Source organism: Capricornis sumatraensis, chromosome 1, assembly GCF_032405125.1.
Source record: "Capricornis sumatraensis isolate serow.1 chromosome 1, serow.2, whole genome shotgun sequence".
Taxonomy (NCBI): domain Eukaryota; kingdom Metazoa; phylum Chordata; class Mammalia; order Artiodactyla; family Bovidae; genus Capricornis; species Capricornis sumatraensis.
Window position 1 is genome coordinate 65,826,296 of NC_091069.1, and position 26,797 is coordinate 65,853,092.

Sequence of the window (26,797 nt, forward strand, 5' to 3'; positions counted from 1 at the left end):
CTTCGGCGCTCAGCTTTCTTCACAGTCCTACTCTCACATCCATACATGACCAGTGGAAAAACCGTAGCCTTGACTAGATGGAAGAAAAGTTACTTACTCCTTGGAAGAAAAGTTATGACCAACCTAGATAACATATTCAAAAGCAGACATTACTTTGCCGACTAAGGTCTGTCTAGTCAAGTCTATGGTTTTTCCAGTAGTCATGTATGGGTGTGAGAGTTGGACTGTGAAAAAGGCTAAGCACCAAAGAATTGATGCTTTTGAACTGTGGTGCTGGAGAAGACTCTTGAGAGTCCCTTGGACAGCAAGGAGATCCAACCAGTCCATTCTGAAGGAGATCAACCCTGGGATTTCTTTGGAAGGAATGATGCTAAAGCTGAAACTCCAGTACTTTGGCCACCTCATGCGAAGAGTTGACTCATTGGAAAAGCCTCTGATGCTGGGAGGGATTGGAGACAGGAGGAGAAGGGGACGACCGAGGATAAGATGGCTAGATGGCATCACGGACTCAATGGATGTGAGTCTGAGTGAACTCCAGGAGATGGTGATGGACAGGGAGGCCTGGCGTGCTGCGATTCATGGGGTCGCAAAGAGTCGGACACGACTGAGCAACTGAACTGAACTGAAATGACTAGATGGACCTTTGATGGCAAAGTAATGTCTCTGCTTTTCAATATGCTATCTAGGATAGTCATAACTTTTCTTCCAAGGAGTAAGCGTCTTTTAATTTCATGGCTGCAATCACCATCTGCAGTGATTTGGGAGCCCCAAAAAATAGTCCAACACTGTTTCCACATCTATTTGCCATTAAGTGATGGGACCAGATGCCATGATCTTCGTTTTCTGAATGTTGAGCTTTAAGCCAACTTTTTCACTCTCCTCTTTCACTTTCATCAAGAGGCTTTTTAGTTCTTCTTCACTTTCTGCCATAAAGGTGGTGTCATCTGCATATATGAGGTTATTGATATTTCTCCCAGCAATCTTGATTCCAGCTTGTGCTTCTTCCAGCCCAGCATTTCTCATGATGTACTCTGCGTATAAGTTAAATAAGCAGGATGACAATATACAGCCTTGACGTACTCCTTTTCCTATTTGGAACCAGTCTGTTGTTCCATGCCCAGTTCTAACTGTTGCTTCCTGACCTGCATATAGGTTTCTCAAGAGGCAGGTCAGGTGGTCTGGTATTCCCATCTCTTTCAGAACTTTCCATAGTTTATTGTGATCCACACAGTCAAAGGCTCTGGAGTAGTCAATAAAGCAGAAATAGATGTTTTTCTGGAACTCTTTTGCTTTTTCCATGATCCAGCAGATGTTGGCAATTTGATCTCTGGTTCCTCTGCCTTTTCTAAAACCAGCTTAAACATCTGGAAGTTTACGGTTCACATATTGCTGAATCCTGGCTTGGAGAATTTTGAGTATTACTTTACTAGCATGTGAGATGAGTGCAATCGTGCGGTAGTTTGAGCATTCTTTGGCATTGCCTTTGTTTGGGACTGGGATGAAAACTGACCTTTTCCAGTCCTGTGGCCACTGCTGAGTTTTCCAAATTTGCTGGCATATTGAGTGCAGCACTTTCACAGCATCATCTTTCAGGATTTGAAATAGCTCCACTGGAATTCCATCACCTCCCCTAGTTTTGTTCATAGTGATGCTTTCTAAGGCCCACTTGACTTCACATTTCAGGATGTCTCGCTGTAGGTGAGTGATCACACCATCATGATTATCTTGGTCATGAAGATCTTTTTTGTACTGTGTCTTCTTGCCACCTCTTCTTCATATCTTCTGCTTCTGTTAGGTCCATACCATTTCTGTCCTTTATCCAGCCCATCTTTGTATGAAATGTTCCCGTGGTATCTCTAATTTTCTTGAAGAGATCTCTAGTCTTTCCCATTCTGTTGTTTTCCTCTATTTCTTTGCATTCATTGCTGAGGAAGGCTTTCTTATCTCTTATGTATTCTTTGGAACTCTGCATTCAGATGCTTATATCTTTCCTTCTCTCCTTTGCTTTTTGCTTCTCTCTTTTCACAGCTATTTGTAAGGCCTCCTCAGACAACCATTTTGCTTTTTTTGCATTTCTTTTTCTTTGGGATGGTCTTAATCACTGTCTCCTGTACAGTGTCATGAACCTCCATCCATAGTTCATCAGGCACTCTGTCTATCAGCTCTAGTCCCTGAAATCTATTTCTCACTTCCACTGTATAATCATAAGGGATTTGATTTAGGTCATACCTGAATGGTCTAGTGGTTTTCCCGACCTTTTTCAATTTAAGTCTAAATTTGGCAATAAGGAGTTCATGATCTGAACCACAGTCAGCTCCCGGTCTTGTTTTTACTGACTGTATAGAGCTTCTCCATCTTTGGCTGCAAAGAATATAATCAATCTGATTTCGGTATTGACCATTTGGTGATGCCCATATGTAGAATCTTCTCTTGTGTTATTGGAAGAGGGTGTTTGCTATCAGCAGTGCATTCTCTTGGCAATAGTCTATTAGCCTTTGCCCTGCTTCACTCTGTACTCCAAGGTGAAATTTACCTGTTACTCCAGGTGTTTCTTGACTTCCTACTTTTGCATTCCAGTCCCCTATAATGAAAAGGACATCTTTTTTGGGTGTTAGTTCTAAAAGGTCTTATAGGTCTTCATAGAACTGTTCAACTTCAGCTTCTTCAGCATTACTGGCTGGGGCATAGGCTTGGATTACCGTGATATTGAATGGTTTGCCTTAGAAACAAACAGAGATCATTCTGTCATTTTTGAGACTGCATCCAAGTCCTGCATTTCAGACTCTTTTGTTGACCACGATGGCTACTCCATTTCTTCTAAGGGATTCCTGCCCACAGTAGTAGATATAATGGTCATCTAAGTTAAATTCACCCATTCCAGTCCATTTTAGTTCTCTGATTCCTAAAATGTCGATGTTCACTCTTGACATCTGTTTGACCACTTCCAATTTGCCTTGATTCATGGACCTAACATTCCAGGTTCCTATGCAATATTGCTCTTTATAGCATCAGACCTTGCTTTTATCACCAGTCACATCTACAAATGGTATTGTTTTTGCTTTGGCTCCATCCCTTCATTCTTTCTGGAGTTATTTCTCCACTGATCTCCAGTAGCATATTGGGCATTTACTGACCTGGGGAGTTCCTCTTTCAGTATCCTGTCATTTTACCTTTTCATACTGTTCATGTGGTTCTCAAGGCAAGAATACTGAAGTGGCTTGCCATCCCCTTCTCCAGTGAACCACTTTCTGTCAGACCTCTCCACCATGACCCGTCTGTCTTGGGTGGCCCCACAGGGCATGGCTTAGTTTCATTGAGTTAGACAAGGCTGTGGTCCGTGTGATCAGATTCGCTAGTTTTCTGTGATTATGGTTTTAGTGTGTCTGCCCTCTGATGCCTTCTCGCAACACTTACTGTCTTACTTGGGTTTCTCTTACCTTGGATGTGGGGTATCTCTTCACGGCTGCTCCAGCAAAGTGCAGCTGCTGCTCCTTACCTTGGACGAGGGGTATCTCCTCAGGGCCGCCCCTCCTGACCTAAGTAAACAAAAGTTTACTTCTAGTTATTTCCATTAATAGTATTTGAGGATTTCAAGAAGGCACCTCAGTTTACAGGGCACAGTTTATGATGCCTAGTATTGGAAAAATCATTCCCTCCTTTTTTTTTTTTCCCCAAAAGATGCTATAAGTTTCTAAGATTCTTATGGTGATATGCTATTTTCCAATACCTAGCCAAAACATTTTTGTTATAACTACTAAATTTAAAGGTACATCTGGGACCTCCCTGATCATCCAATGGTTAGTAGTTCCCCCTTCCAATGCAGGGAATGTGGGTCTGAGCCTTGGTTAGGAAACTAACATCCCACATGTCTTCAGGGGAACTAAGCCCACATGCTGCAACTACTGAGCCTGTGTACCTCAACTAGAAAGCCTGCATGCCGCAGAGTCCACACACTCTGGAGCCCACACAACACAACTTGAGAGAAACCCCGCAGCCCTACTGAAGAGCCCACTGAAGAGCCCACAAAGATTCCTTGTGGCACAAATAAGATCTGACACCGCCAAAAATAAATATTTAGAAAATAAAAAAAAAGGCACAAAGCAAGCTGAGGGAAATAACACTTAAAAATTAAATATTCATAACTTTCATTTGAAGACTGAATTAGAAACATTTTGTTTATCTAATTATATATGTTTCCTGATCTACTGACTTCTTTTTTTCAAGAATCTTTGTCCAAAAAGCACAAGTCTGGAGTTCATTATTTATTCTGTTAAACAATTAGGTCCATGTATAGAAAACAAGAAATGTTATTAGTTGCTAATAAGGGAATTCTGTCTAAAAAGAGAGAAATTTTGGGCCATGTGATTGATATTCATTCTGGACTTAAAAATGATTTTTGTTATGGAAGCAATGAACTGTGGAAACTATCCTGTACTTGATCATTCAGGAGAATTGAGTTCAAGATATTTTATATTATCATACTGTGTTTTTGATCATCTTCAAGTCTAGGTTTTGCAGCATTTCAAAATCTGTAAACAATTTAAAAATAAAAAGATACTTCAGGTGTGGTCACATATGGTGACTCTATATATATAATTATTAAATATATTCAGTTCAGTTCAGTTCAATTGCTCAGTCATGTCCGATTCTTTGTGACCCCATGAACCACAGCACGCCAGTCCTCCCTGTCCATCACCAACTCCTGGAGTCCACCCAAACACATATCGATCGAGTCAGTGATGCCATCCAACTATCTCATCCTCTGTCGTCTCCTTCTCCTCCTGCCCTCAATCCCTCCCAGCATCAGGGTCTTTTCAAATGAGTCAGCTCTTTGCATCAGATGCCCAAAGTACTGGACTTCCAGCTTCAACAGCAGTGCCTCCAATGAACACCCAGGACTGATCTGCTTTAGGATGGACTGGCTGGATCTCCTTGCAGTCCAAGGGACTCTCAAGAGTCTTCTACAACACCACAGTTCTAAAGCATCAATTCTTCAGCACTCAGCTTTCTTTATAGTCCAACTCTCACATCCATACATGACCACTGGATAAACCATAGCCTTGACTAGATGGACCGTTGTGGACAAAGTAATGTCTCTGCTTTTTAATATGCTGTCTAGGCTGGTCTTCTCTTTCCTTCCAAGGAGTAAGTGTCTTTTAATTTCATAGCTGCAATCACCATCTGCAGTGATTTTGGAGCTCAGAAAAATAAAGTCAGCCACTGTTTCCACTGTTCTCAAAATACTAGAGAAATAAAGTCAATGTTCAATAAATATTGATCTGCTATGAAGTATATCCTGATTCATCTCAGTGTCTATATACTGGGGCTGATCCAACAGAAATTAACTAAAGTCTTAAGAATCCATATTATTCTTAATGTTTTCTTTTTACTCATAATCAAAATGCTCTAATAAAAAGGGAAATACAATATATTTGATTGAGGCTCATTGGAAAAAAATGTTTTATGTTCTATCTCTGCATATAAAAAATGGTTTCACAGCAAACCACTGAATTTGATGAAACTGAAAATTCTGGTGGATAATAATTAAAATTTTATATCAGAGGATATAGCTATCAGTTTTTTAAATGGCTTCTTTTATATTTCAATTAAGTTTATGAAACTGAAAAACTACAAAAAAGGAAAAAATCTACTTAAATTAGTGTAGATTAAGTGGTGACCATTATTGCAAGGGAAATACTATGTCAAGGAAATGGCTCTTTGTTTTGTTGCAAAAGTGATAAAAACCCCAAAGTCAATAAAACTGTTAAAATAAGTCTCAGTAATTACCAAGATCAAAATCCAGTGGCTTTTTATTAAACATGAACTTTTGTTCTGCCTTCTGCAATACGTAAATAGTGCTGACAATTGGTTTGTGAGGCACTTGCTACAATAAAATGTAATTGTATCATGAGAGAAAGGTGACAATCAGGAGATCATGAAAAAATTACATATTCTCACTGGTAGTTAATTAGCCATGCAAAACCTCCTCAAACAGATATTCTCTTCTATTAGGAATGATTACTATGCAGGCCTACAGATGTCAATACCACAGTCATTCAAATACTTCTTTCCCTACTAATTGAAGGTTGTAAAGCTCTGGTGCCAAGGTTTTGCTTCCAAAGAGCTAATTTATGACTAGAAGGATATTTTATGTCTTCAGTTGCAGCAGCTACAAAATTCAGCAAATCAGAACCATCTGTGCACTGATACTTGACTCACCATTCATCGAGCAGCCTATCAGTCACATTAGCTTGCATCTTGCATTCTTGGCTTGTGAACACTTATGATGATCCAAAGTTCAGAAGAAATATTAAAAATGCATAGCATCCTGACCCTATCCCAGTGTACATGCATCAGGAAACAAAGCCCTCCCCATATTTTTTTGCATATGAGCAGTGTCACGGCAGGGCTGAACATCTAGCTGCCTGTCCAGTAATGTTGATAGCAGTCTCAGGTTTCCCTCATCCTCTTAAAATATGTTTCAAGTTTTAATTCTTTTGTGTTCCTTCCAGTTCTAATTCTTTTTTTAATTTTTAGCGCTGCTGTGAGGGAGTCAGTTGGAAGATAAAGTGGAAGGCAAAACTTTAAAAAATAACTTATTTTAAAAATTGTTTTTACAGATTGAAATATCAGCACATACAAATGACCTGGTAAAATCTAAGAATAGTATTATTACCACCAAATTATGGCCGAACGAGTAAGCAAGAGCAGAGGGATGACTAAAGAAAATCTGAAGGAAAACAGGAAAAAAAAAAAAAGATTTTTCATGAATAAAGTTGGATTAGCCTTTAATATCTTACTCTAGTCCTATCTCTATGATATTAGTGACTGATTTATTTGTTTAATAATACACAATGGGGCACACAGGTTCTATTTTTCTCTAAAAGACAAGTCAAAGGGACCTTCAAGAAAATTTCTTGGAGCTCAGTTAGGGAATAAAGGAATTAGAAATTATAAGTAAGAAACAGGACTGTCAGACTCATTCTGACACCTAAAACAACTTCATTTGGTAGATGAGCTTCACAGAAGGTCATCACTGGATTGCAGGAAATGTTACTTACCTTTTGATTGTTTGGAGCATGCATACTTAAGCTCTCTCCTTTAGTGCAAAACTCCAGTGGTCCTAAAGGTATTCCACTTGGGTTCAGAATTTTCTTGAGCATTTGATAGTCTGGCTTTTCATCATATGCTAAATTATGAGCACATACCAAATACTGGGCTATTTCACCTGTGAAGCATTAAGTTTTTTTAATATGTCATTCATAATAGGCAAAAGTCAAGACTACTATATTCTCAAAATCTCAGCTGTTTTTCTCTTACACAAGAATGTGCATGTGTACACATACATCCTCTATGAAGAAACTAAGAATGAACAACTCAATGTAAAGCACTTTTTAAATGATATCCAAACTTGACTGACATACAGTGACCTACAAATTTGACAAGATGGAGAAACAGGTGGGCTTTTATTTACATATCTGTGTTGATACAGTTTGTAATTCACTCATCAAAGGAAGCCATTTAAAAATTATAGCTAGTGATTTGAATTTATGGGGTGCAACTACTAAGAATTACATGAATAATAGACTAGCCATGCTTCATACTTTTTCCCTAAAGTTTTCAAAATTCAGTTAAAAATAAGTTTTTTTGAAGTTTTAAAAATTCAGTTAGGAAGACTTACTATACACCTCCTTAAAGGAAAAAAGAAAAATCACTGAAAATTTTAATTAAGGCTTTGACTTTGAGATTACAACAGTACATACATTTAGAAATGACCTTGAATTCTACGGTTTTAGCCATGACTGACTTTAGAATTTGACGATATCAGGTCTCCCATACCAATCTAGACCAGTGCAATCACAGCATAATCTTTCTGATTTAGAGCACGAGGAGGAGAAGCTGCCATCTTTTATTTCTTCTCTTCCCCAGAATGGTGTAGTGATCTCCCCACAAGAAAAAAAGCTGCAAACTACAAACTTTTAAATACATTAAGCATGAACAGAATCCATAACCAAAACGACAAATAAAACCACTGTAAAACAAATGTAGTTTGCATTTTTGCTTCAGGTGGAGGTTCAATCTGAGATACAAGTAAGTGATAATACCATACACTAGCTAAAAACTGGCATGTTTTCATTTGTTCAAAAATGTTTATACTCCATAAACTAGTTTTTACAAGGCTTTCCTCTTCAAAAACTTATTACTAACCCAGACACAAGGAGCTCTTACTTTCTCACTAAGTTGTTTATATCCTATGGTGGGAAAGCTTTGTGAGTTGGAAGAAGTAACTGCCTAAAATTTTGCTCCCCTCCAGGTCTACCTCCTTTCAAGTAGGGAACTGCAGAGACACTGGGTATCACTCCCTACAGGGAAAAATTCGAAAAGGAATAGTCATCATCTCTCCCCCCAAGGAATGTCAGAGAGTGACCATTTTACACTGTATTGTCCACAACTATTTTCTAGGAGCATAAGGCTACTATGGCTAAACTGAAAACTCTTGGCTACAGAGTTTGGTTTTTTTGACCTTTTGGAAACTGACGCAATTCTGCAACCTCCTTTTTTCCTCTGGAATGTATAAGATGTCAAAATTCTGTTACCTACCATTTCCTTAACCAGGATCTATAACTAGCAAGTGCTACAGCTTCATCAAAGTTTTATCTCATGTTTCCAGAAGCCCTTTAGGGGGCATCCGATTCTTGAAGAGATGAATAAAACAAAAAAAGATTAAATTATATTCACTACCGTTTTAATATAAATATTAATGTAAATATTCTGCTGTTCTTTGTTTAAAATTGGTAAGCCTGGTTTGGTATGCTGTGCTTAGTCGCTCAGTCATGTGTGACTCTTTGAGTCCCCATGGACTATAGCCTGCCAGGCTCCTCTGTCCATGGGGATTCTTCAGGAAAGAATACTGGACTGGGTTCCCAAGCCCTCCTCCAGGGAATCTTCCTGACACAGGAATTGAACCAGGGTTTCCTGAATTGCAGGCGGATTCTTTCCCAGCTGAGCTACCAGGGAAGCCCTACAATTCTATTAACCAGAATATCCCAAATAGAGAAGAGAGCTGAATATGTGAACATGCATAGTGTTCACAAATCACTGTTAGAAGACAACGGAAGACTCCTGGTGCTCTACCAGTTGACTGCAGCTGTGCTGGAAAGCCTTTGTGGGTCTGGGCTTTAAAAAAATGAGGTACCATGAGGTAGGAGAGGAAGAAAAAGAGACGAGCCACCTCTGTTATGAATTTATTATGATAAACCTGATGCTCAGACGTTTGTGATATAGTACTGGTTTTAAATGTTAGCGTTTCAAGATCTAGATTTATTATATTAGGTACACCTTTTAATTTACTAGCATATTTCCAGAGCTATAAAACAAATGCTTTGAGTAGTATGAAATTATGATATTCTTGAATCATCTGCTTTTTAAGCTAGTGAAATATTAAGTATCATTGCTATCATTTCAAGAGACAGAAACTTTTGAAACTATTATTATTTCACTGAGTGGGACACGCATGCTGCAAACTTCTCAGCTATTTTATATCATAAAATGTCTTAGTAGCAAATCTTTTGTAAATCAGATTAATTTTCATGCTAGTAATACCCACTCTCCTAAGCACAAACAACTTGAGACTTTCAGTTAATCATAACGTTTCAACATTTTATGCTTTAAAAATAGAAATCTGCATTTTATAAAATAACACTATAGACTCAAACAAATGGTTTGTACTGAAAAAGAGGAGCCTGGCACTCCTCCTCCCTTTTCTCATCATTCAAATCTCATCTCTAGCAACAGCAGTGTCCCAGAACACACACTGGTCCATAAGCATTTATTGTGTATGATTCAGGTCACCTGGGCTTTCTTTTCTAATCCTAAACTCAACAGTTTATTTTTTAGGCAGGAGGGACAATAAAAGACAGATACACAATTTAAAAATTTTTTTTTAACATTTCATCTCTCATTTTGCTGTCTTATTGAGTAAAATGAAAGCTGCACGATTTGGTAAAAATGCAAATAAGAATATTAGCCAAAAATGAATACTGGCATATTAACTGAGTTACTCAGTGAAGTTACATAAACAAAAAGCTTTCATCTTGCAGCCCATCCCCACCAATGAGAATACTATTGTCCCATTTGCCTTGCTCCAACAGAAGGAAAGGGACTACAGAGAGTGAAGAAGCAGTAAGACTCATACAGGGCAGACTTACAGGACTTGGGAAATGCAAGTGGGAAAGCATGACTGGTTTATTTGTTTCCTATGGAAATTAAAATTCTGGTTTCTGGTCAAAGAAGGGCTGTAAGTATAAGTTTAAAATGATTTAACTCTACTTTCAAACTCTCATGTGGAAACTGATACTATTTGACCTTCTCTAGACAGTCAGTGTACATATTTGCTTTCATAAGTCAGCTAAAAGCTAACTGAAACTGCCCGATACAAATAGAGATCAAGATTCACTCTGCTTATCGTCTCAGAAAGAAAGCAAACCGGACAGCAGAAGCAGGCTCTGTTCTGTGAGGCAATCTAACTCGGCTGTTAAATTGGGGCTGAACAATGTGCCATGCAGCACTTGGATAATTCTGAATCGCCTTGCTATTTTTACTGACAGCACTACCAATTAAAGAATTCCAAAACAGTCTATACTAACATGAAAGAGAAACCCGTTTAATGAAATATACTCTGAATCCCCAGGTCATATGCCTTGCCAAACCAAAAAAAATTCTTTTTCGGGTTGCTGGGTCAGACTATAATCCAGGTCTAAACAGCATTCAAATGTTTAATAGTTTGCTTTTTTAAATGATTAATTGAAAGCAGTCTTTCCTTAGATCAACTTTATCTTCAGAGAAACAAAACCAGAAAGTCCACTCTAGAAATACCAGATATAGTAGACCATTGAACTTGTGCACAATTTCCCAAACATACATCTGAAAGAAAGCAGTGCCATCAGCAAAGCTGAGAACCCTCCCTGAGCAAGTTCTTGCAGCATTCTTGTGTCCTAATGAAAAGAGGATCTAGAAGTTCTCTTCTCTAGCAACCTATTTGGAACCCGGGCGGGAGGGGGGGGGGTTTCTTCCCACCACTGTGGGAAGGGGATTGGGTGCAGAAAAAGTGACGAGTGACACATGCAGTGACCTGGAAATCCTACAGGGGGAGATAGAAGTTATCATTTGACTCACGGCAGCTGCTTCCGGAAGGAGCCCATTGAAGTACCGACTCGGGGAGCTCATCCAACAGACTGAAACAAAGGAGAGTTAGGCACAGTGAATTTGTTTGCAATCCTCTGACATGCTGTTTTGATCAAAAAACAAAACTTGCTGATAGGTCACTAATAGGATGACTTTCCATACTTTTTTTCCTACCCACCTGTACAGGATAAGAGGGTAAGTGGACAGAGGACATCCCTAAATCTCACTGATCAATTTTATATCAATCACCTAGAAACTAAACATAGAAATACAGTATAAATGCTTTAATACAAGGTCTGTATATGCAAAGGTAGCAGTAGGGATACATGTTTTTTTTTGTAAAAACCTCAAGAAAAAGATATGTGAAACAATTTTACCTGGATTTTCAAGATATTTTTCCTTCTGTATTTACAACTGGGAAGGGGTAAATTATTTCCTTTTTACGTATATTGTTCTTCACTGGGCAGTTGTTTTATGCTATGCTATCCCTGGTGGCTCAGACGGTAAAGAATCCATCTGCAATGTGGGAGATCTGGGTTCAGTCTCTGGGTTGGGAAGATACCCTGGAGGAGGGCATGGCAACCCACTCCAGTATTCTTTCCTGGAGAATCCCCATGGACAGAGGAGCCTGGCGGCCTACAATCTTTGCGGGGTCACAAAGAATTGAACACAGAAGTGAGCAATGAAGCACAAGATTAAACAGAATAACAAGAAATAACTCCCCCAAAACCCATTATTCTAAGACTTTTCAGTGTTTTAGACTGAACAAGTACAAATCTCTTAAGTTGCTTCAGCCACAAATACATAAACACTCAATTAAAATTACTGATATGAATGATTCACAAACTCAGGCATAGGCACAACTGCAACAGTAAATGTACTGATCTAATATTACCTGATGTCAGGAACATAAAGGATGGAAGGGAGATACAGTAATATGGTTGAATATGCAAGCCTGCCCTTACTGGGAAATTCAGTGTTATGCCTTCTCAGCAAATTGAATAAATTATGATTATGTACTATATAAGAAGTTTGAACAATTTATATCATAATTGAATATATATCTTATTAATATACATATATATGCCTTAATTATAAACTTCATAATACTAGCTTTACTGGTCAATAGGTTTATGCTATTAATCAGGCCAAAATAAATATATTAACAGAGGCAAGGGACCTAAAAATATAAATGGGGATTATGTTTATTAGTATTATGTTTTATTATTTATATGATACTCTATTACCTTCAAATATATACATGCAGGCATATTCATTAAAGAGATCTGCAATGAACACATCTATATATGCATATTGATAAAAGACCAAAACAAATATCTGTAAGTCTGTGAATATCTATAAGTCTGTGAATATCTGTAAGTCTTGTGAAAAGAAAAACATATATATTATCATTAGAATTAATATGCTAGTTTTTAAAATAAAGCATTTTATTTAAGTTAGATAAACTGAGGTGAGAAATTGGAAACCAAGACTGCTTACATGTGCCCATTACTGTGCTTTGACCCTGACTCATATATTGAAGAGCATTAGTTACCTGAGGGTTAGATGGACACATCAGTCACTGCAGTAAATAACTGATGAGATCGTTCTAATGCTGACATACAAACATGTTAGTTGGGGTAAGGGACTAGAATGATCAAGACTGAAGTGGAGAGATATATCTTACAATATATGTCAGTATTTACAAATGTAATCTGTACTACTCTCTGTCTGCGGGTTAGCTTCCCTCTCTGTTAAGAACTGATGTCACACTGAATTTGAAAGACTGATTTCTACAGATTAGTTACCCCTTCTGTAAACTTCTGTTGTGACTTGTCTTATTTAAAATACAGCAGCTTTTTCCAATCGTGATATTACATCTGTACATAACTACTATTGAGAATATCTTGGTACATAATGAAAAATTGACTATGCTGTGTTATAAGCAATTGACTTTTTCTTAGGCCTGATCAAAAGGCCTAAGAAAAAAGTGAGAAAAACAGTAAAAGAGTAACCCACTCTGCTCTTAGTCTAATCTAATTCTCATGCTAATAAGAGTTTAGGTGATAAAAACTGAATGTGGAATATTATAAATGTATATGTGGCTGCAAAATGATCTCTTGGATAAACATTTCATATACAAATTTTGTTTGTTTCTTCCTTAAGAAACAGAACTCTCTTCCTCCCAAAACACAGGATTAAAAAGAAGTATGTTCTTCTCACTTAAAAAAATAAGTCTTGTTTGTCCCACTTCACACAGTTGCTTTGCACAGTTAATATCAATCACACCAAGCTACCAAGCTCACACTAACTCCATGTACTTGTACAATGATAATTTGAAAATACTCTTCCTTGAAAATACCACCACCTAGAATCTAAGCTTCGGAAAACACCCTGTGAAGTAACAAATATTTCACTTTATATTTTGTATTACAACTCAATACATGTGATTTCATAGGTGTTAGCTTAACGGAGTGTATGTTTGTAAGCTGTTTGGTTTTTTTAACATATTTTTCAAATGTAAGAAATTTGCTTTGGCTATCATGTTAGTTGAGTGGCAGCCTTTTCTGGGATATTAACTTGCTTTAGTGTATCCTTTCAGCCCTGGTGTTGTAAATGATGGAATACTTGAAAATATGTACTTTGTTTTCGCAGCTTGGACAGCTACAGGGTCCTGCAGGCTCCTTTCCCAGGGCAGTCTCCCACATAACCACCGCAGCAGGCAGTAGCCGAGGATCTCAAGGTCACTTCGTCTGGACAGGGCTATAGGAATAAGCATTAAGACAGAAAGATGAGGGATAAGCAAGTTTTGAGAAATAGAGAAATCACTGAATGAACTACCACTGATGAAATATGAAAAAGCCAAATGGGCGATGTGTTTTGTTTGTTCAGCTGGAGAAAAGCTTAAACGCCCAGGCATTTGGCCCCAGTCCACAGACAGGCAGTGACTTGTTGCTGTTGAAAGTAAGGGTCAGTTTCCTCACCTCCTCCAACTTCATCCTTCCTTAGTCTGGCCTGTCACATGAACTTGATCTCCATGGCCTCTGACATGATCCAGACAACCCATAACCTGGCACCAACACTTTCTCAAAGAGCCAAGCAGTAAAACAAAGAAATAAATGTCTGCAGCTAAATTGCTAACATATGTTCCAGGAAGTCCATGGGGTCTGCATTGGTCATGCAGAGACCCTTCGAGTGCAGACTAAACATTGATGGCCTTTCCTGTTCCACTCATACTAGTAGCCTTTGAAAGTGGAAGAATATGACAAAACTGCCATCTAGTGTGCAGTATTAAAAGTCTTTCTTAAGACTTTTCAATTAAATGACAGTACAGGAAAAAAAAATGCCTTCTGTTTTGTGGGTACACGGATCTAGAATTTTACAAATATGATTTTAGATATAAGCAGTGCTATGGTGAGACTCTGGTCAAACATCCTGAAAAAAAAAAAAAAAAGGTAAAGCAATAGAGTGCATGAAGGGTGAAGGTGGAGGTGGTGGGAAGTAGATTTTAAAGCAAAATAGAGGCTTCCAGAATTTAATATAAGATGGCTTTTCATTAAAAAATACAGTAAAAGAATACATTGAGGTCACTGTAAATATCATTTATGTAAAATTACTAAATGACAGACTAATTTCATGATAATTTTATGTGTTTTTTTTAAGTAGCTGATTTCAAAAGAAGGACAATGAAATCTACTAAAATATCAAAATGTAAAAAAATTACTGAAATAATGATCAAAACATTAACAAAGTCCCACAAAATAAACTCATTTTTATAACCATTCCAAATTATTATAAAACAATAGGTTGGCTTAGATTTCTACCATGACTTGAATGTTCACCTGTGTAGGGATATAAAATCTCCTAAGTGTAATTCATGGCTGCTAAACCTGCTGTAAACAGGTATCCTGTTTTATTATCTTTCATTAAATATACTCTGAAAAGTCACTCAGTAAACTCAGTTTTTAATTTTAAAAGTCGTCTACTAAGAACAATGTTGCTAGCACACCATAACTACTTTTGGTCACCATACATAAGTTATTATAAAAGCAGAAGACAAGATTAGCTCTCACACATACTCTATCTTAACTGCTATTAGAGTACTGGATTATTAAAGGCCCTTCAATCGAGTAGAATGCGACAGTCCCATGGGTATCATTTCCTTTCTGCACAGCTTCAACAATGTCCTAATGCAAGACTTGGCTCCCCTATTAAAATAAAAACACAATCTCTACCATGCTGTTTTGCAGTGATTTCTTCAGTAATAAATCTCCCATTAATAATGGAATGGTTCCATTTGTACAGATGTGTTCACAAGTCCCTTTTCCATTATGGCAATTTCTGATTACTACCACTTAAAAAAATTCACATCCTCTAATTTTCAAAAAATTATATTCTGGCACCTGTTTGGACAATATAGGCTACACACAAGAGACCCTCTGAGGAAAAACAACCAGAATTAAAATCGAATGAACATTTCCAGCCATTTCCCCCAACCCTCCAACTGAGGGATTAATTGATATGAAGCTGTAAGTAATGACAAGTCATTTAGATTCCTAAAGCCAATCTTTCATAAACTGGTCTTCATCTGAAATAGCCCTTTGAGAATTAACTTTACTTCACTAGTATAGTTCAGTCTTACCTAATTAAACTATGGCATCAACATTTTTCAAACTTTTATTTACTTTTACTACATATATACATTAATAACTATGGTTAGGTAAATGTTTTACCACTGTTTCCACTAAGTTCTACAGATATACACGTAATGTTAAAGAAAAAATTCTACAGTAACTCTTTCCCACCATTGAACAGTGAGATGAAAGGATTAAAAATGCTTCCAAGCACACACCTCTCCCTGAAACTTCCTCTCAGGGAAACAAACTGCAAAGTGTGATGTGTTTATTTGAGAATCTAAACTCTAAGACTGTACCAACGACTATGTTCTCTCTCCATCTACTACATACAGAAGAGCAATTTTAACACTGGTTAAATTAATTAAAATATTTTGGATGACAATATTAGCATCTATGAGTGGGTATGTAATTAACACAGTAAATTGGCCATATATCTAAATTTAATGTAGATGTAATTTAAACAAAAGATAGATAATATAATATCTGTTAAATCTAGGAATCGAATATTTGGATATTTACTGTATTATTCTGTTATTTCCTGTATATCTGACAACAAAATGCTGAAAATTAAAAAACAAGAGTTGATCACAGCTGAAGAAGACAATGTCCAACTATGAAAATATTTTTTAACTTGAAAGCTGAAACATATGTTATGGATTATTTTATTTCTGTATAATTTGTATTTCTGTATAATTTATTATAATACATAAAGTTTATCAGGTATACTTATAGTTAATATAATCATTAACTGCATATTTTCATGTATATTTCCTATATGTAAAGTCATACTTTTACTTATGGTATTACTGCTTAGAAATATAGGAAAATTTAGTTGTTAATATTTTTCTTCTACATTCTCATGTCACTTTCTAAATATAATTTAGCATCCAATTTTTTCTTTGCTTTTTAATATGGTGGTGTTCTCAGTTGCTCAACATTTCTAAAAGATTATTGCCAAGAGAAACCCCCCCAAAAAAATGCACAGGTGCAGTGGGACTTGAATTCTATTTCCCTAGAAAGCAGATACCAGAAACAGCTGACACTAGAATACATAATTAAAATAAAAACAATCCATGTGATTTATGAAGCTGCTACTGTGCCAGACACTCTAACTGCTTTTATCTTATTTAATCATCCTAACAATAACATGAGGTAAGTATCATTAACCCTGTTGACAAATAAGAAAATAGAGCCTCAGAGAGGTTAAACAACTTGCTCAGTATCACAGAGCAAAAATTCACAGAGCTCTGCACTGAAATCCAAAGCGTTCAGAATCTAGAGCCAACACTCAAATCTGCCAATTACTTTGCCTCCCTTGTTAGTTTTAACACCATTTAGACAACCTTATATATACTGCTTCTACAGTTAGTGAAGTATTTGAAGCAGGCATTTTAACTTAAAACACCAAAAGATATACTGACCAAAGACAGGTGTACTAGCAAGGAAGAAATAAGCAGCAGATCCTGAGGTCTAAACTGCAGCACTATCAAAATTTTTCATGCAACCAACCTTTCATGAAACTATTTGTTTAAAACTACTTCATTCTGATGAAAAAGACTGTCTAATTAAAACATTAATTTATAAGTGTTAAATGGTTCTTCCAAGCTGGAACAGAAACAACAAAGAAATCACACTGGAGAACTGGTCCTTACTATGAAGATAAACTGCAGTAAAATTATCTGGGTGAGATTCACCAAATGGAATCAAAGAATTGGGAGAAAAAGAAAAATATCAGTGTTAATCCCCAAATGAATCTGATTATTTGCCTAACATGTTTTCTGTATAGACAACAGTTTTTTTCTTATGCAGAGTAACATTATAAAGTAGGAGGAAAAACAAGTTTTTGTAGGAAATAATAAAATGAACCTGAAAACTTCTACCTTAAGCAAACAGGGTTTAATTGCTCAAAATACTAGTTTATATATTCAGAAATGACAATAGGAAAGCAGAAAACATCTGAGTAAGATGCTCACCTGAGAAGTGAATCGTGACTATCTGCAGAACAAATTTAAAGGTTACTCTTGTTTTGCTAACTAGTAACCTATGTTATTTTTTATTTATTTTTTAACCTATGTTATTTAGTAGTTTTCCCAATTCAGATATATAAAGAGCTAGGGAACTGTAAGGTGGCTCCAATTTAATGCAATTAGGATATTAGGAAAGTAGAATGCAATGTGTCACACTTCAAATAAATAAAATCAGGTATCTCATTTCTTCAGTACCTTTTAAATCTTAAGCCTTAGTTTTTGATGAGACACTACTGTGTGATCTCAGGAGAAGTTATTCAACAGAGTAAAGGTACCTTACATTTGGCCAATGTGTATTCTTAACCCAACCAAACAGTTTAAGATCTATGCCAAGACTTTGAAAGTCTTCTCTAAATGTCAAAATTGGGTTATGCCACATAGAGGGAATAGTGCCTTCATTAAAATTTATTTATACATCAACCAAGGAGTATTTATAGCAGTGAAATTTACTTAAAAATAAAAATCAACAGTATGTTTTTCTGACTACTAGTAGATTCAATAGTAACTTGAAGGTTTACCTTAATATCTTATAATTGAAAAATGGGTTCCCTTTTTTGAATTATTGTTTAGGAAGTTAAATATTGTGTAAACCATGTCATTCCCCCAAGTTTGGTAGCATGAAAACACATTTGCAGTTTATCTCACATATATTTTGTAAGTTGGAGTGCCATATTAGAGTGAAATGCAGCCATGCAGGAAATAACACAAGACTTGGATTTCATAAACTGTAGCAATTGGCAAAAAAATTTAAAAGCATGCAATATAGTTCTTTCCTTGATACTGAATATATCATATAAACAAATGGACATTTAAAATGCAATTTAGATATCACATTGTATGGTCATCAATGATGTTGAATTAAAACAGGTATTATACACTCAATGCACAGGTCTGAAGTATTTAAAAAAGCTCAATATGTTAAATGCAGTATATCTCTAGAGAAATTAGGTATTGACTGCATGCCTCAGTGAGCAGAAAAATCTACAAAAATCCATACCACACACTGATCCCAATATTGCTTTTTAACATTACTAAGAATGTAACAAATTTTAAAATAGTGTATTTGACACAGATATAATTCTCTTTAATTATCAGGCAACAAGCCCAAAAATATGTCAATGTTTATACATGTTGGTTTTTATAAATAAAAGATTAATAATAGATGAGATAAGCCCAACATGTATTACTCTAATTTTACACTAAATGAAGCACTTCAGCCACTCACAAAACACTTCTAGGTCATGTAAGAGAATTGAGTTTAGAAGAATAATTGCAATTTGAAAAAATACAGATATATACATGTACAGTAGCTCAAGAATAGTTATCTATCCATTCACCCAGCTGTTCATTCACCTTTATATATCTCTATTCATATTCTTACTTATAGTAATACAAGTACCCTCCTTTTACACAGTCGAACTAAAAATGCTTATGTAAAACTGATGACTGGCACCTTATACAAATTCTTTCATTATGAAAACCCAACTATTAATAATCCACAGAAACATGAGAGTTAGCTTCAGTTTCTGAATAACCACTACAAAGGTAACAGACCAGACAGCCTGACCAGTTAGCAATATATCTGTTTAGTGTCTAATCCATAAGTCAGTCTTACACTGAAGGCTGGATATTTCCCAGGGCCTGATCAAGCCAAGATAAACCTAAAACCTAACAAATGCTCTGACAACTAGAGATTCTATTTCCTAGTGATAACTGTTTTGCTCTTTATGTTTTCCCTTGCATTATCTGTCTCAGTATTTATTTGATCTCATAGCTGCACTGGTATAGAAAAGATTTTTCTGAGATTAAACTACATAATGTATACTGAAGTAAACACATTAATATTTATGAATCTGACCTCCTGCATTTACCTACAGGATTTATGGCCTTGTTTATACTAGTTTCTAGATAGGACTAAATAATTACTTCATTTCTAATAAAATCCTAAAGTGAAATGTTTTATTTTGGACAATTAAATCTAAAACACTAGGAATGAATAGTTTTCAAATATTTGAGGGTACCAAACTTTTCAGTTTCCATACTAAACTGCATGTTAAAATTTCAGCAAATGTGTGTACATGCACATCTATGCATCTTTATGTGGAAGTATATATGTGTGTATACATATATGTGAAGGCATATGCATATATATGTATATCTATATGTAAATACGGATATGGTGAGAACTTTATACTCTATTTTTAATGCAGTAAGGGAATCTAATTTTTATAGAAATCTTTTTAAACCTGTGGTAAAAATGAATATTCACTCCAGCTTATAACTTTTCAGCAAATACCAAAAATACGTAGTAGAGGTTCCAACCTGAGTAGCCTTCCCAAAGAAGTAATATCTTTCTATTACTATTCTCAGTTCATTCTTCTCTCCAAAGACCTAGCATGGTGAAATCTACCCAGCTCATCAACATGTATTATTATCTAGGGAGCAAAAAGTTTAAATACACTACAGAATAAAATATTGTTCAAAACTTTCATGAAGGTAGCATAATGAAAATATTTACCTAAACTATGGAATAACTGAGGAGGACTTTCAGAATTTCCAGAGTCCAAACAGTGATCAGACCAACATCCATCAACTCTACTTTCCCATTCCACAATCACAGTTGTATTTATAATGGTCAAAATCTAATCACATCAGTATTAGAGCTACTGGTTGAACTTAGTGGCCCAATCATAAGTTAACATCATCAATACTGTAACTGGACCAAAGCTTAAGAGTCTGTACGATCAATTTACAGTTATACTACTATCAAAAAGTACTTTCAGGTTTCTAAATATTCTTTCATACTAATATATCTTGCAATAGTGAAGAACAAAATTCACTGAGAACTTTAAATTAAAAAAACAAAACAAAACATTATCAGTGAACATCTGACTTTTACATTCCTTGTGCTTAATCGCTCAGTCTTGTCTGAATCTGCGACCCCATGGACTATAGCCCACCAGGCTCCTCTGTCCATGGGGTTTTCCAGACAAGAACACTGGAGAGGGTCGCCACTCCCTTCTCTAGGGGATCTTCCCAACCCAGGGATTGAACCCAGGTCTCCTGCACTGCAGGTGGATTTTTTTACCATCTGAGTCACCAGGAAAGCCCTTAATTAAAGCCAATGTCCCATTTATATCTTTTTTTAAAGGCCATTGATTCATTAACAATGTTAATGGTGAAAAATAATACAATATTATTAAATTTCTGAGTGAAATCATTACTTTTTTAACCAAACTATCTTTGAAAAAAATGCAGTGATTTCTCTTACTCTGATCAGGAGTTATATGAGCTAATTTCCAACCCCCCAAATTTAACCTATGATTCTTCCTGAAAGGAAGAAGGTATACAACTGACACCCTTGTTTCACTTTTTCAGTGGCCCACCTTAAACTACAGTGGGTTTTAACTGCCCTCGAAAATGATCAAGACCCTCTACATTACATGGTCAATGGTCCTTTTAATAGAAAAGGCAATAATATACAGTTGTTTGCACCAACAAAAACTTGTTAGAAAGTATCAGTTTAGGGTAACAGTTCAACAGCCATTAACAAGTACAAATGTCTAACTGTCTTTTAGTAAAAACGAGGTCCATTTGAAGCTGTTTAAAAATTATTTATGTGGTTTAGTATATTTGAAAATACTTTTGTAAACAAAGTTTATGAATAATATAATTTTGAAAGCCAAAGTTTTTCAATAGTCACCATTTTTTTTTTACTAGCATAACATTAGAATTGACTTTTTGTCTTGCTGACAGAGCAACTAAGAAAGTACAGTTGCATTGACCATATTGATTGTGAACAAAGCAACCATCAGTGGGGACTCCACACCATATATTTTCAATATTGAACTCCTACTTCCTTTTCCATGGCTTTCTGGGTCGGCTATTGGATTTGGACTGCAGTGTAATAAACAGCTAAGGTTTAATTAATGGTAAATGAATACAAGACATAGGTTATGACTTTAACTAATTAGGGAATTGTTGAATTAAGTCTGCCTTGGAATGCAAGGCAGTACAATCAATATCCAATAAAAGGACTATGTATGTAATTTACCTGCAAATGTGTTTCCAATACCATCAAAATGAGTTTAAATAAGTAAGATATATGAAAGGTGACTAGGAGAGATTTCCACAAGTTAACACTTCATAGTTTCAGAAAAGACTTCCTTATTGTTGAGATGGTATCTTCTAAAGCTCTGATAAGAGCACAATGAAAAATAGGAATCATTCTTCACACATGTACCTGCACCAAATCTGAAAGTTTCTAAAGCATAAAAATTCAGTTGTTGACTTTCAAGTTTAACATAAACAAACTAGTACTCTAGGCTGCTCCAAATGAGCATCAAATTTTGCTTACTTGACATCTTTTATTCTTTTTTTCACTTGTCAAAAGTGTGCATCTCTTCTCTCAGTTAGAAGAATATTTGTTGACATACAGGAATTCACTACTTTTGATAAAAATCTCCCCAATGTTCTCATTCTTCAAACTGACCAGGCAAAAAGGTCATTTCATGGAGCCTTAAGACTTTGTTCTAATTATTCCGAAATAAAAAAAAGAAACCTACCTACTCCCTTGTGAGCATCCAAGCTGGTAAACTCTATTGTCCCGTTATGGCCTTTTTTAGGATTTTCCTGATACTGTTTGTGGGTCCCATTGGGACAATATCTGTAGGAAAGTCCATAATCTGCAAGATAAACCTGGAAGACGTGAACAGAAAAATGAATAATGTTTCTGTCCTTTGAAAATTTAACCTTTATAATTAAGTCTTAAGAAACTGATAGGTTAAGAGAACCTCAGATCTGTATTTTATTAAACCAAATGGTGCCTTCGGATAAAATATATACAACTGGGGGCCATAACAATGAACTTTCTAACTTAAATCCTTACTTCAACATAGGCATATCTTGTTTCTGAGTTGACTTAGATTTTTATTCTTTTTATTCGGCTCTTAAATTCCCTTTCCTCCAGGTGGGCATGTAGATGTCATAAACCACAATATGTCTTTTTATCTATATTCATACAGCTTATGAGGATCAGCCTTTTTTCTTAGTAACCCCTTCCTGTAACATAAAACTATTTCAACAGGGAGGGGAGATGAGAACAATCTAAAAATAGTAAGCTAATATTACAGGAATCTCCTTTAACAGGAAGCATAAAAACAGTGAACAGACTATAAGAGATAATGACTGTCAAAATTTTAAAAACAAAAAACAAAAAAACCAGCATCACGTTGTCCATATTTAAGAATGCAATATCAATGCTGTACTTCTGGTCTTTCAGACCAATCCATATCATCACTGTTATCTTTGTAAGTCAGTCAGAATCTAACCAGGGTATCCAAACAGAATATAGATTGTTGAAAAGTCAGATGGCAACTCAAGTGAATTTTCCTAAGGTTACCTTTGGAGAGAGAAAGAAGGGAGAGGAGAAGTAGTTTTACAGATACAGCATACATTGAATAGGGAAGTGTTATGATTAGATGTTTATTCTAACATATATCAGATGGTAAAGAGTCAGTCTGCAATGCAGAAGACCTGGGTTCAATCCCTGGGTTGGGAAGATCCCCTGGAGAAGGGAATGGCACCAACTCCAGTTTTCTTGCCTGGAATATCCTACAGACAGAGCTGCCAGGCAAGCTACAGTCCATAGTGGTGCTAACAGTCATACGCAACTGAAGCGACAGCATGCACGCACAGTCAGAATATTATACTTTCCACCTACATGTTACCATGATCCTCTCCCCTCTAAACCACTGGAAAAGAAAGCAGCTTCAACTTTTAAAATGGGTTGTTTCACATGTATTTCTTTAAAATTTAGGGAATAAGGCAACACTTCACAATGTTCAGCTTTAAGACAAGAGTATTAACATTAGAATACAACTGGAATTTTAAAAGATACCTATTAACTAAATTTTAATTGAAGTTGTTCGTTTCAGGACAGCCCAAGTAAAGATATTCTGAACTTCAAAATATAAACAACACAGTTTCCTTCATTTGCTGAAGAACATAGCTTGCTAGATTGTATGAAAACATGATATTTCAGTTTTGTCTCTCACTCACAGATGCCATTTCTCAACATGGCTTCAGGAGTAACTGCCCAAAGTAACTGCACTTCAAAATCAGATGTAAAACTGGTTGCTTGCTTTCACTATTTATGATGCATTTTTATCTTTATTTGAGAACTAAATAGACTTCACTTTGCAAAGCAGACATCCTGAGAATGTAGATATTGATAGCAAATGGAAAGGATCTCATTCAGTTCAACAGAGATATCAAAAGTTTTACAGATAAGAAAAAGCTAAGAGAATTCAGCACCACGAAACCAGCTTTACAATAAATGCTAAAGGATCTTCTCTAGATGGGAAACACAGAGAAGAAAAAGACCCTCAAAAACAAACCCAAAACAATTAAGAAAATGACTATTGGAACATACATATTGATAATTATCTTAAATGTAAATGAACTAAATGCTCCAACCAAAACACATAGACTGGCTGAATGGATAAAAAACAAGTCCTGTATATATACAAAAGACCCACTTCAGATCTAGGGGACACATACAACCTGAAAGTGAGGGGAGAGAAATAGCTATACCATGCAAATGGAAATCAGAGGAAAGCTGGAGTAGCAATACTTGTACCAGATAAAAAAGACTTTACAAAGTAAAGACTGCTTCTAGAGATAAGGAAGGACACCACATAATGATCAAGGGATCAATCCAAGAATATACAACAATTATAAATATTTATGTACCAAACATAGGAGCACCTTAATACATAAGGCAAATGCTAACAGCTATAAAAGGGGAAATTGACAATAACACATTAATAGGGGGGGACTTTAACACCCACTTACATTAGTGGACAGAAAATACATGGACAGATCACCCAGAAAGAAAAAACAAAAAAGAAAACACAAGCTTTAAATGACACAATAGACCAAATAGATTTAACTGATATTTATAGGACATTCCATGCAAAAGCAGCAGAATACACTTTTTTTCTCCAGTGCATACAGAACATTCTCCAGCATAGATCACATACTGGGTCACAAATCAAGCCTTAGAAAGTTTAAGAGAACTGAAATTTCATCAAGTATCATTTCCATAATGCTATGAGATTAGAAATCAATTACAGGAAAAAAAAAAAAAACAAAAGCTATAAAAAAAAAATCACAAACACATGGCAAAGAAACACGCACCATTAAATAACTAATAGATCACTGAAGAAATTAAAGAGGAAATAAAAAGAATACGTAGGAAAAAAAATGACAACAGAAACACAATGACTCAAACCTACGGGGTGCAGCAAAAGCAGTTATAAAAGGGAATTTTATAGCAATTCAGTCTCACTTCAAGAAACATCTCAAATAAACAATCTAGCCTTATACCTAAAGCAACCAGAAAAAGATGAACAGATAAAACCCAAAGTCGGTAGAAGAAATCATAATGATCAGAGCAGAAATAAACAGAAATGTAGAAAACAAGAGCAAAGATCAATAAAACTCAAAGTCGGTCCTTAGAGAAGATAAGCAAAATTGATAAACTTTAAGCCAAACTATCAAAAAAAAAAAAGGGAGAGGACTCAAATCAATGAAATTAGACATGAAAAAGAAAGTACAACTGACACTGCAGAAATACAAAGGATCATAAGAGACTACTACAGGCAACTATATGCCAATAAAATGGACAACCTGGAAGAAAGAGACAAATTAATGGAAAGGTGCAACTTTTCAAGACTAAACCAGGAAGAATTAGAAAATGTGAGGATATCAATTACAAGTAATGAAATTGAAACTATAATTAAAAATCTTCTAAGAAACAACAGTCCAGGACCAGATGGCTTCACAGGTAAATTCTACCAAACATTTTAAGAGCTAACACTAATCCTTCTCAAACTCTTCCAAAAAATTACAGAGGGAGGAACACTCTCAAATTCATTCTGTGAGGCCACATTAGCCAGACACCAAAACCAGAGAAAGATATCATGAAAAAAGAAAATTACAGACCAGTATCACTGATGAACATAAGATACAAAAATCCTCAACAAAATATTAGCAGACAGAATCCAAGAGCACATTAAAAGGATCATACACCATGATCAAGTGAAATCTATCCCAGGAATGCAAGGATTCTTCAATATACACAAAGCACTCAATGTTAACACCATATTAACAAATTAGAGAATAAAAGAATGATCTTCTCAACAGATGCAGGAAAAACTTTTGACAAAATTCAACACACATTTACGATAAAAACTCTCCAGAAAGTGGGCACAGAGGGAATCTACCTCAACATAATAAAGGCCATATATGACAAACCCACAGTAAACATCATTCTCAATGGTGAAAAACTGAAAGCATTTCCACTAGGATCAGGAATAAGACAAGCATGTCCACTCTTACCACTCATATTCAACATCGTTTTAGGAGTCCTAGTCATGGCAATCAGAGAAGAAACAAATAAAAGGAATATAAACTGGAAAATTAGAAATAAAACTGTTACTCTTTGCAGATGACATGATACTGTACATAGACAATCCTAAAGATGCCACTAGAAAACTACTAGAACTAATCTATGAATTTAGTAAAGTTGCAGGATACAAAATTAATGCACAGAAATGTCTTGCATTCCTTACAATAATAATGGAAGATCAGAAAGAGAAATTAAGGAAACAATTCCATTCACCACTGCAACGAAAAGAATAAAATATTTAGGAATAAATGTACCTAAGGAAGCACAAGAACTATACTCAAGAAAACTATAAAACACTGATGAAAGAAATCAAAGATGACACAAACAGATGGACAAACATACCATGTTCTTGGATTGGAAGAATCAACACTGTCAAAATGAATGTACTACTCTAAGCAATCTATAGATTCAATGCAATCTCTATTAAATTGCTAAAGGCATTCTTCACAGAATTAGAAGAAAAATTTTTACAGTTT

At 35.7% G+C, this 26,797-nt stretch overlaps 1 protein-coding gene across 5 annotated transcripts in view; it reads right to left on the bottom strand.

Annotated features, from left to right (window-relative positions):
• The window catches only part of VRK2 (VRK serine/threonine kinase 2), a 99,627-nt gene that overhangs the window by 9,751 nt on the left and 63,079 nt on the right, over nucleotides 1-26,797 (bottom strand). For 4 of the 5 annotated variants that reach the window (XM_068986465.1, XM_068986475.1, XM_068986497.1 and 1 more), the window contains exons 8-12: nucleotides 22,414-22,546; nucleotides 13,827-13,947; nucleotides 11,176-11,234; nucleotides 7,062-7,228; nucleotides 3,438-3,536 (exon numbers count right to left, since the gene is read on the bottom strand). In XM_068986465.1, the coding sequence (XP_068842566.1) occupies nucleotides 3,438-3,536; nucleotides 7,062-7,228; nucleotides 11,176-11,234; nucleotides 13,827-13,947; nucleotides 22,414-22,546 (579 nt within the window). The remainder of the gene's footprint in view (nucleotides 1-3,437; nucleotides 3,537-7,061; nucleotides 7,229-11,175; nucleotides 11,235-13,826; nucleotides 13,948-22,413; nucleotides 22,547-26,797) is intronic. The other variant, XM_068986482.1, reaches the window with a different exon arrangement.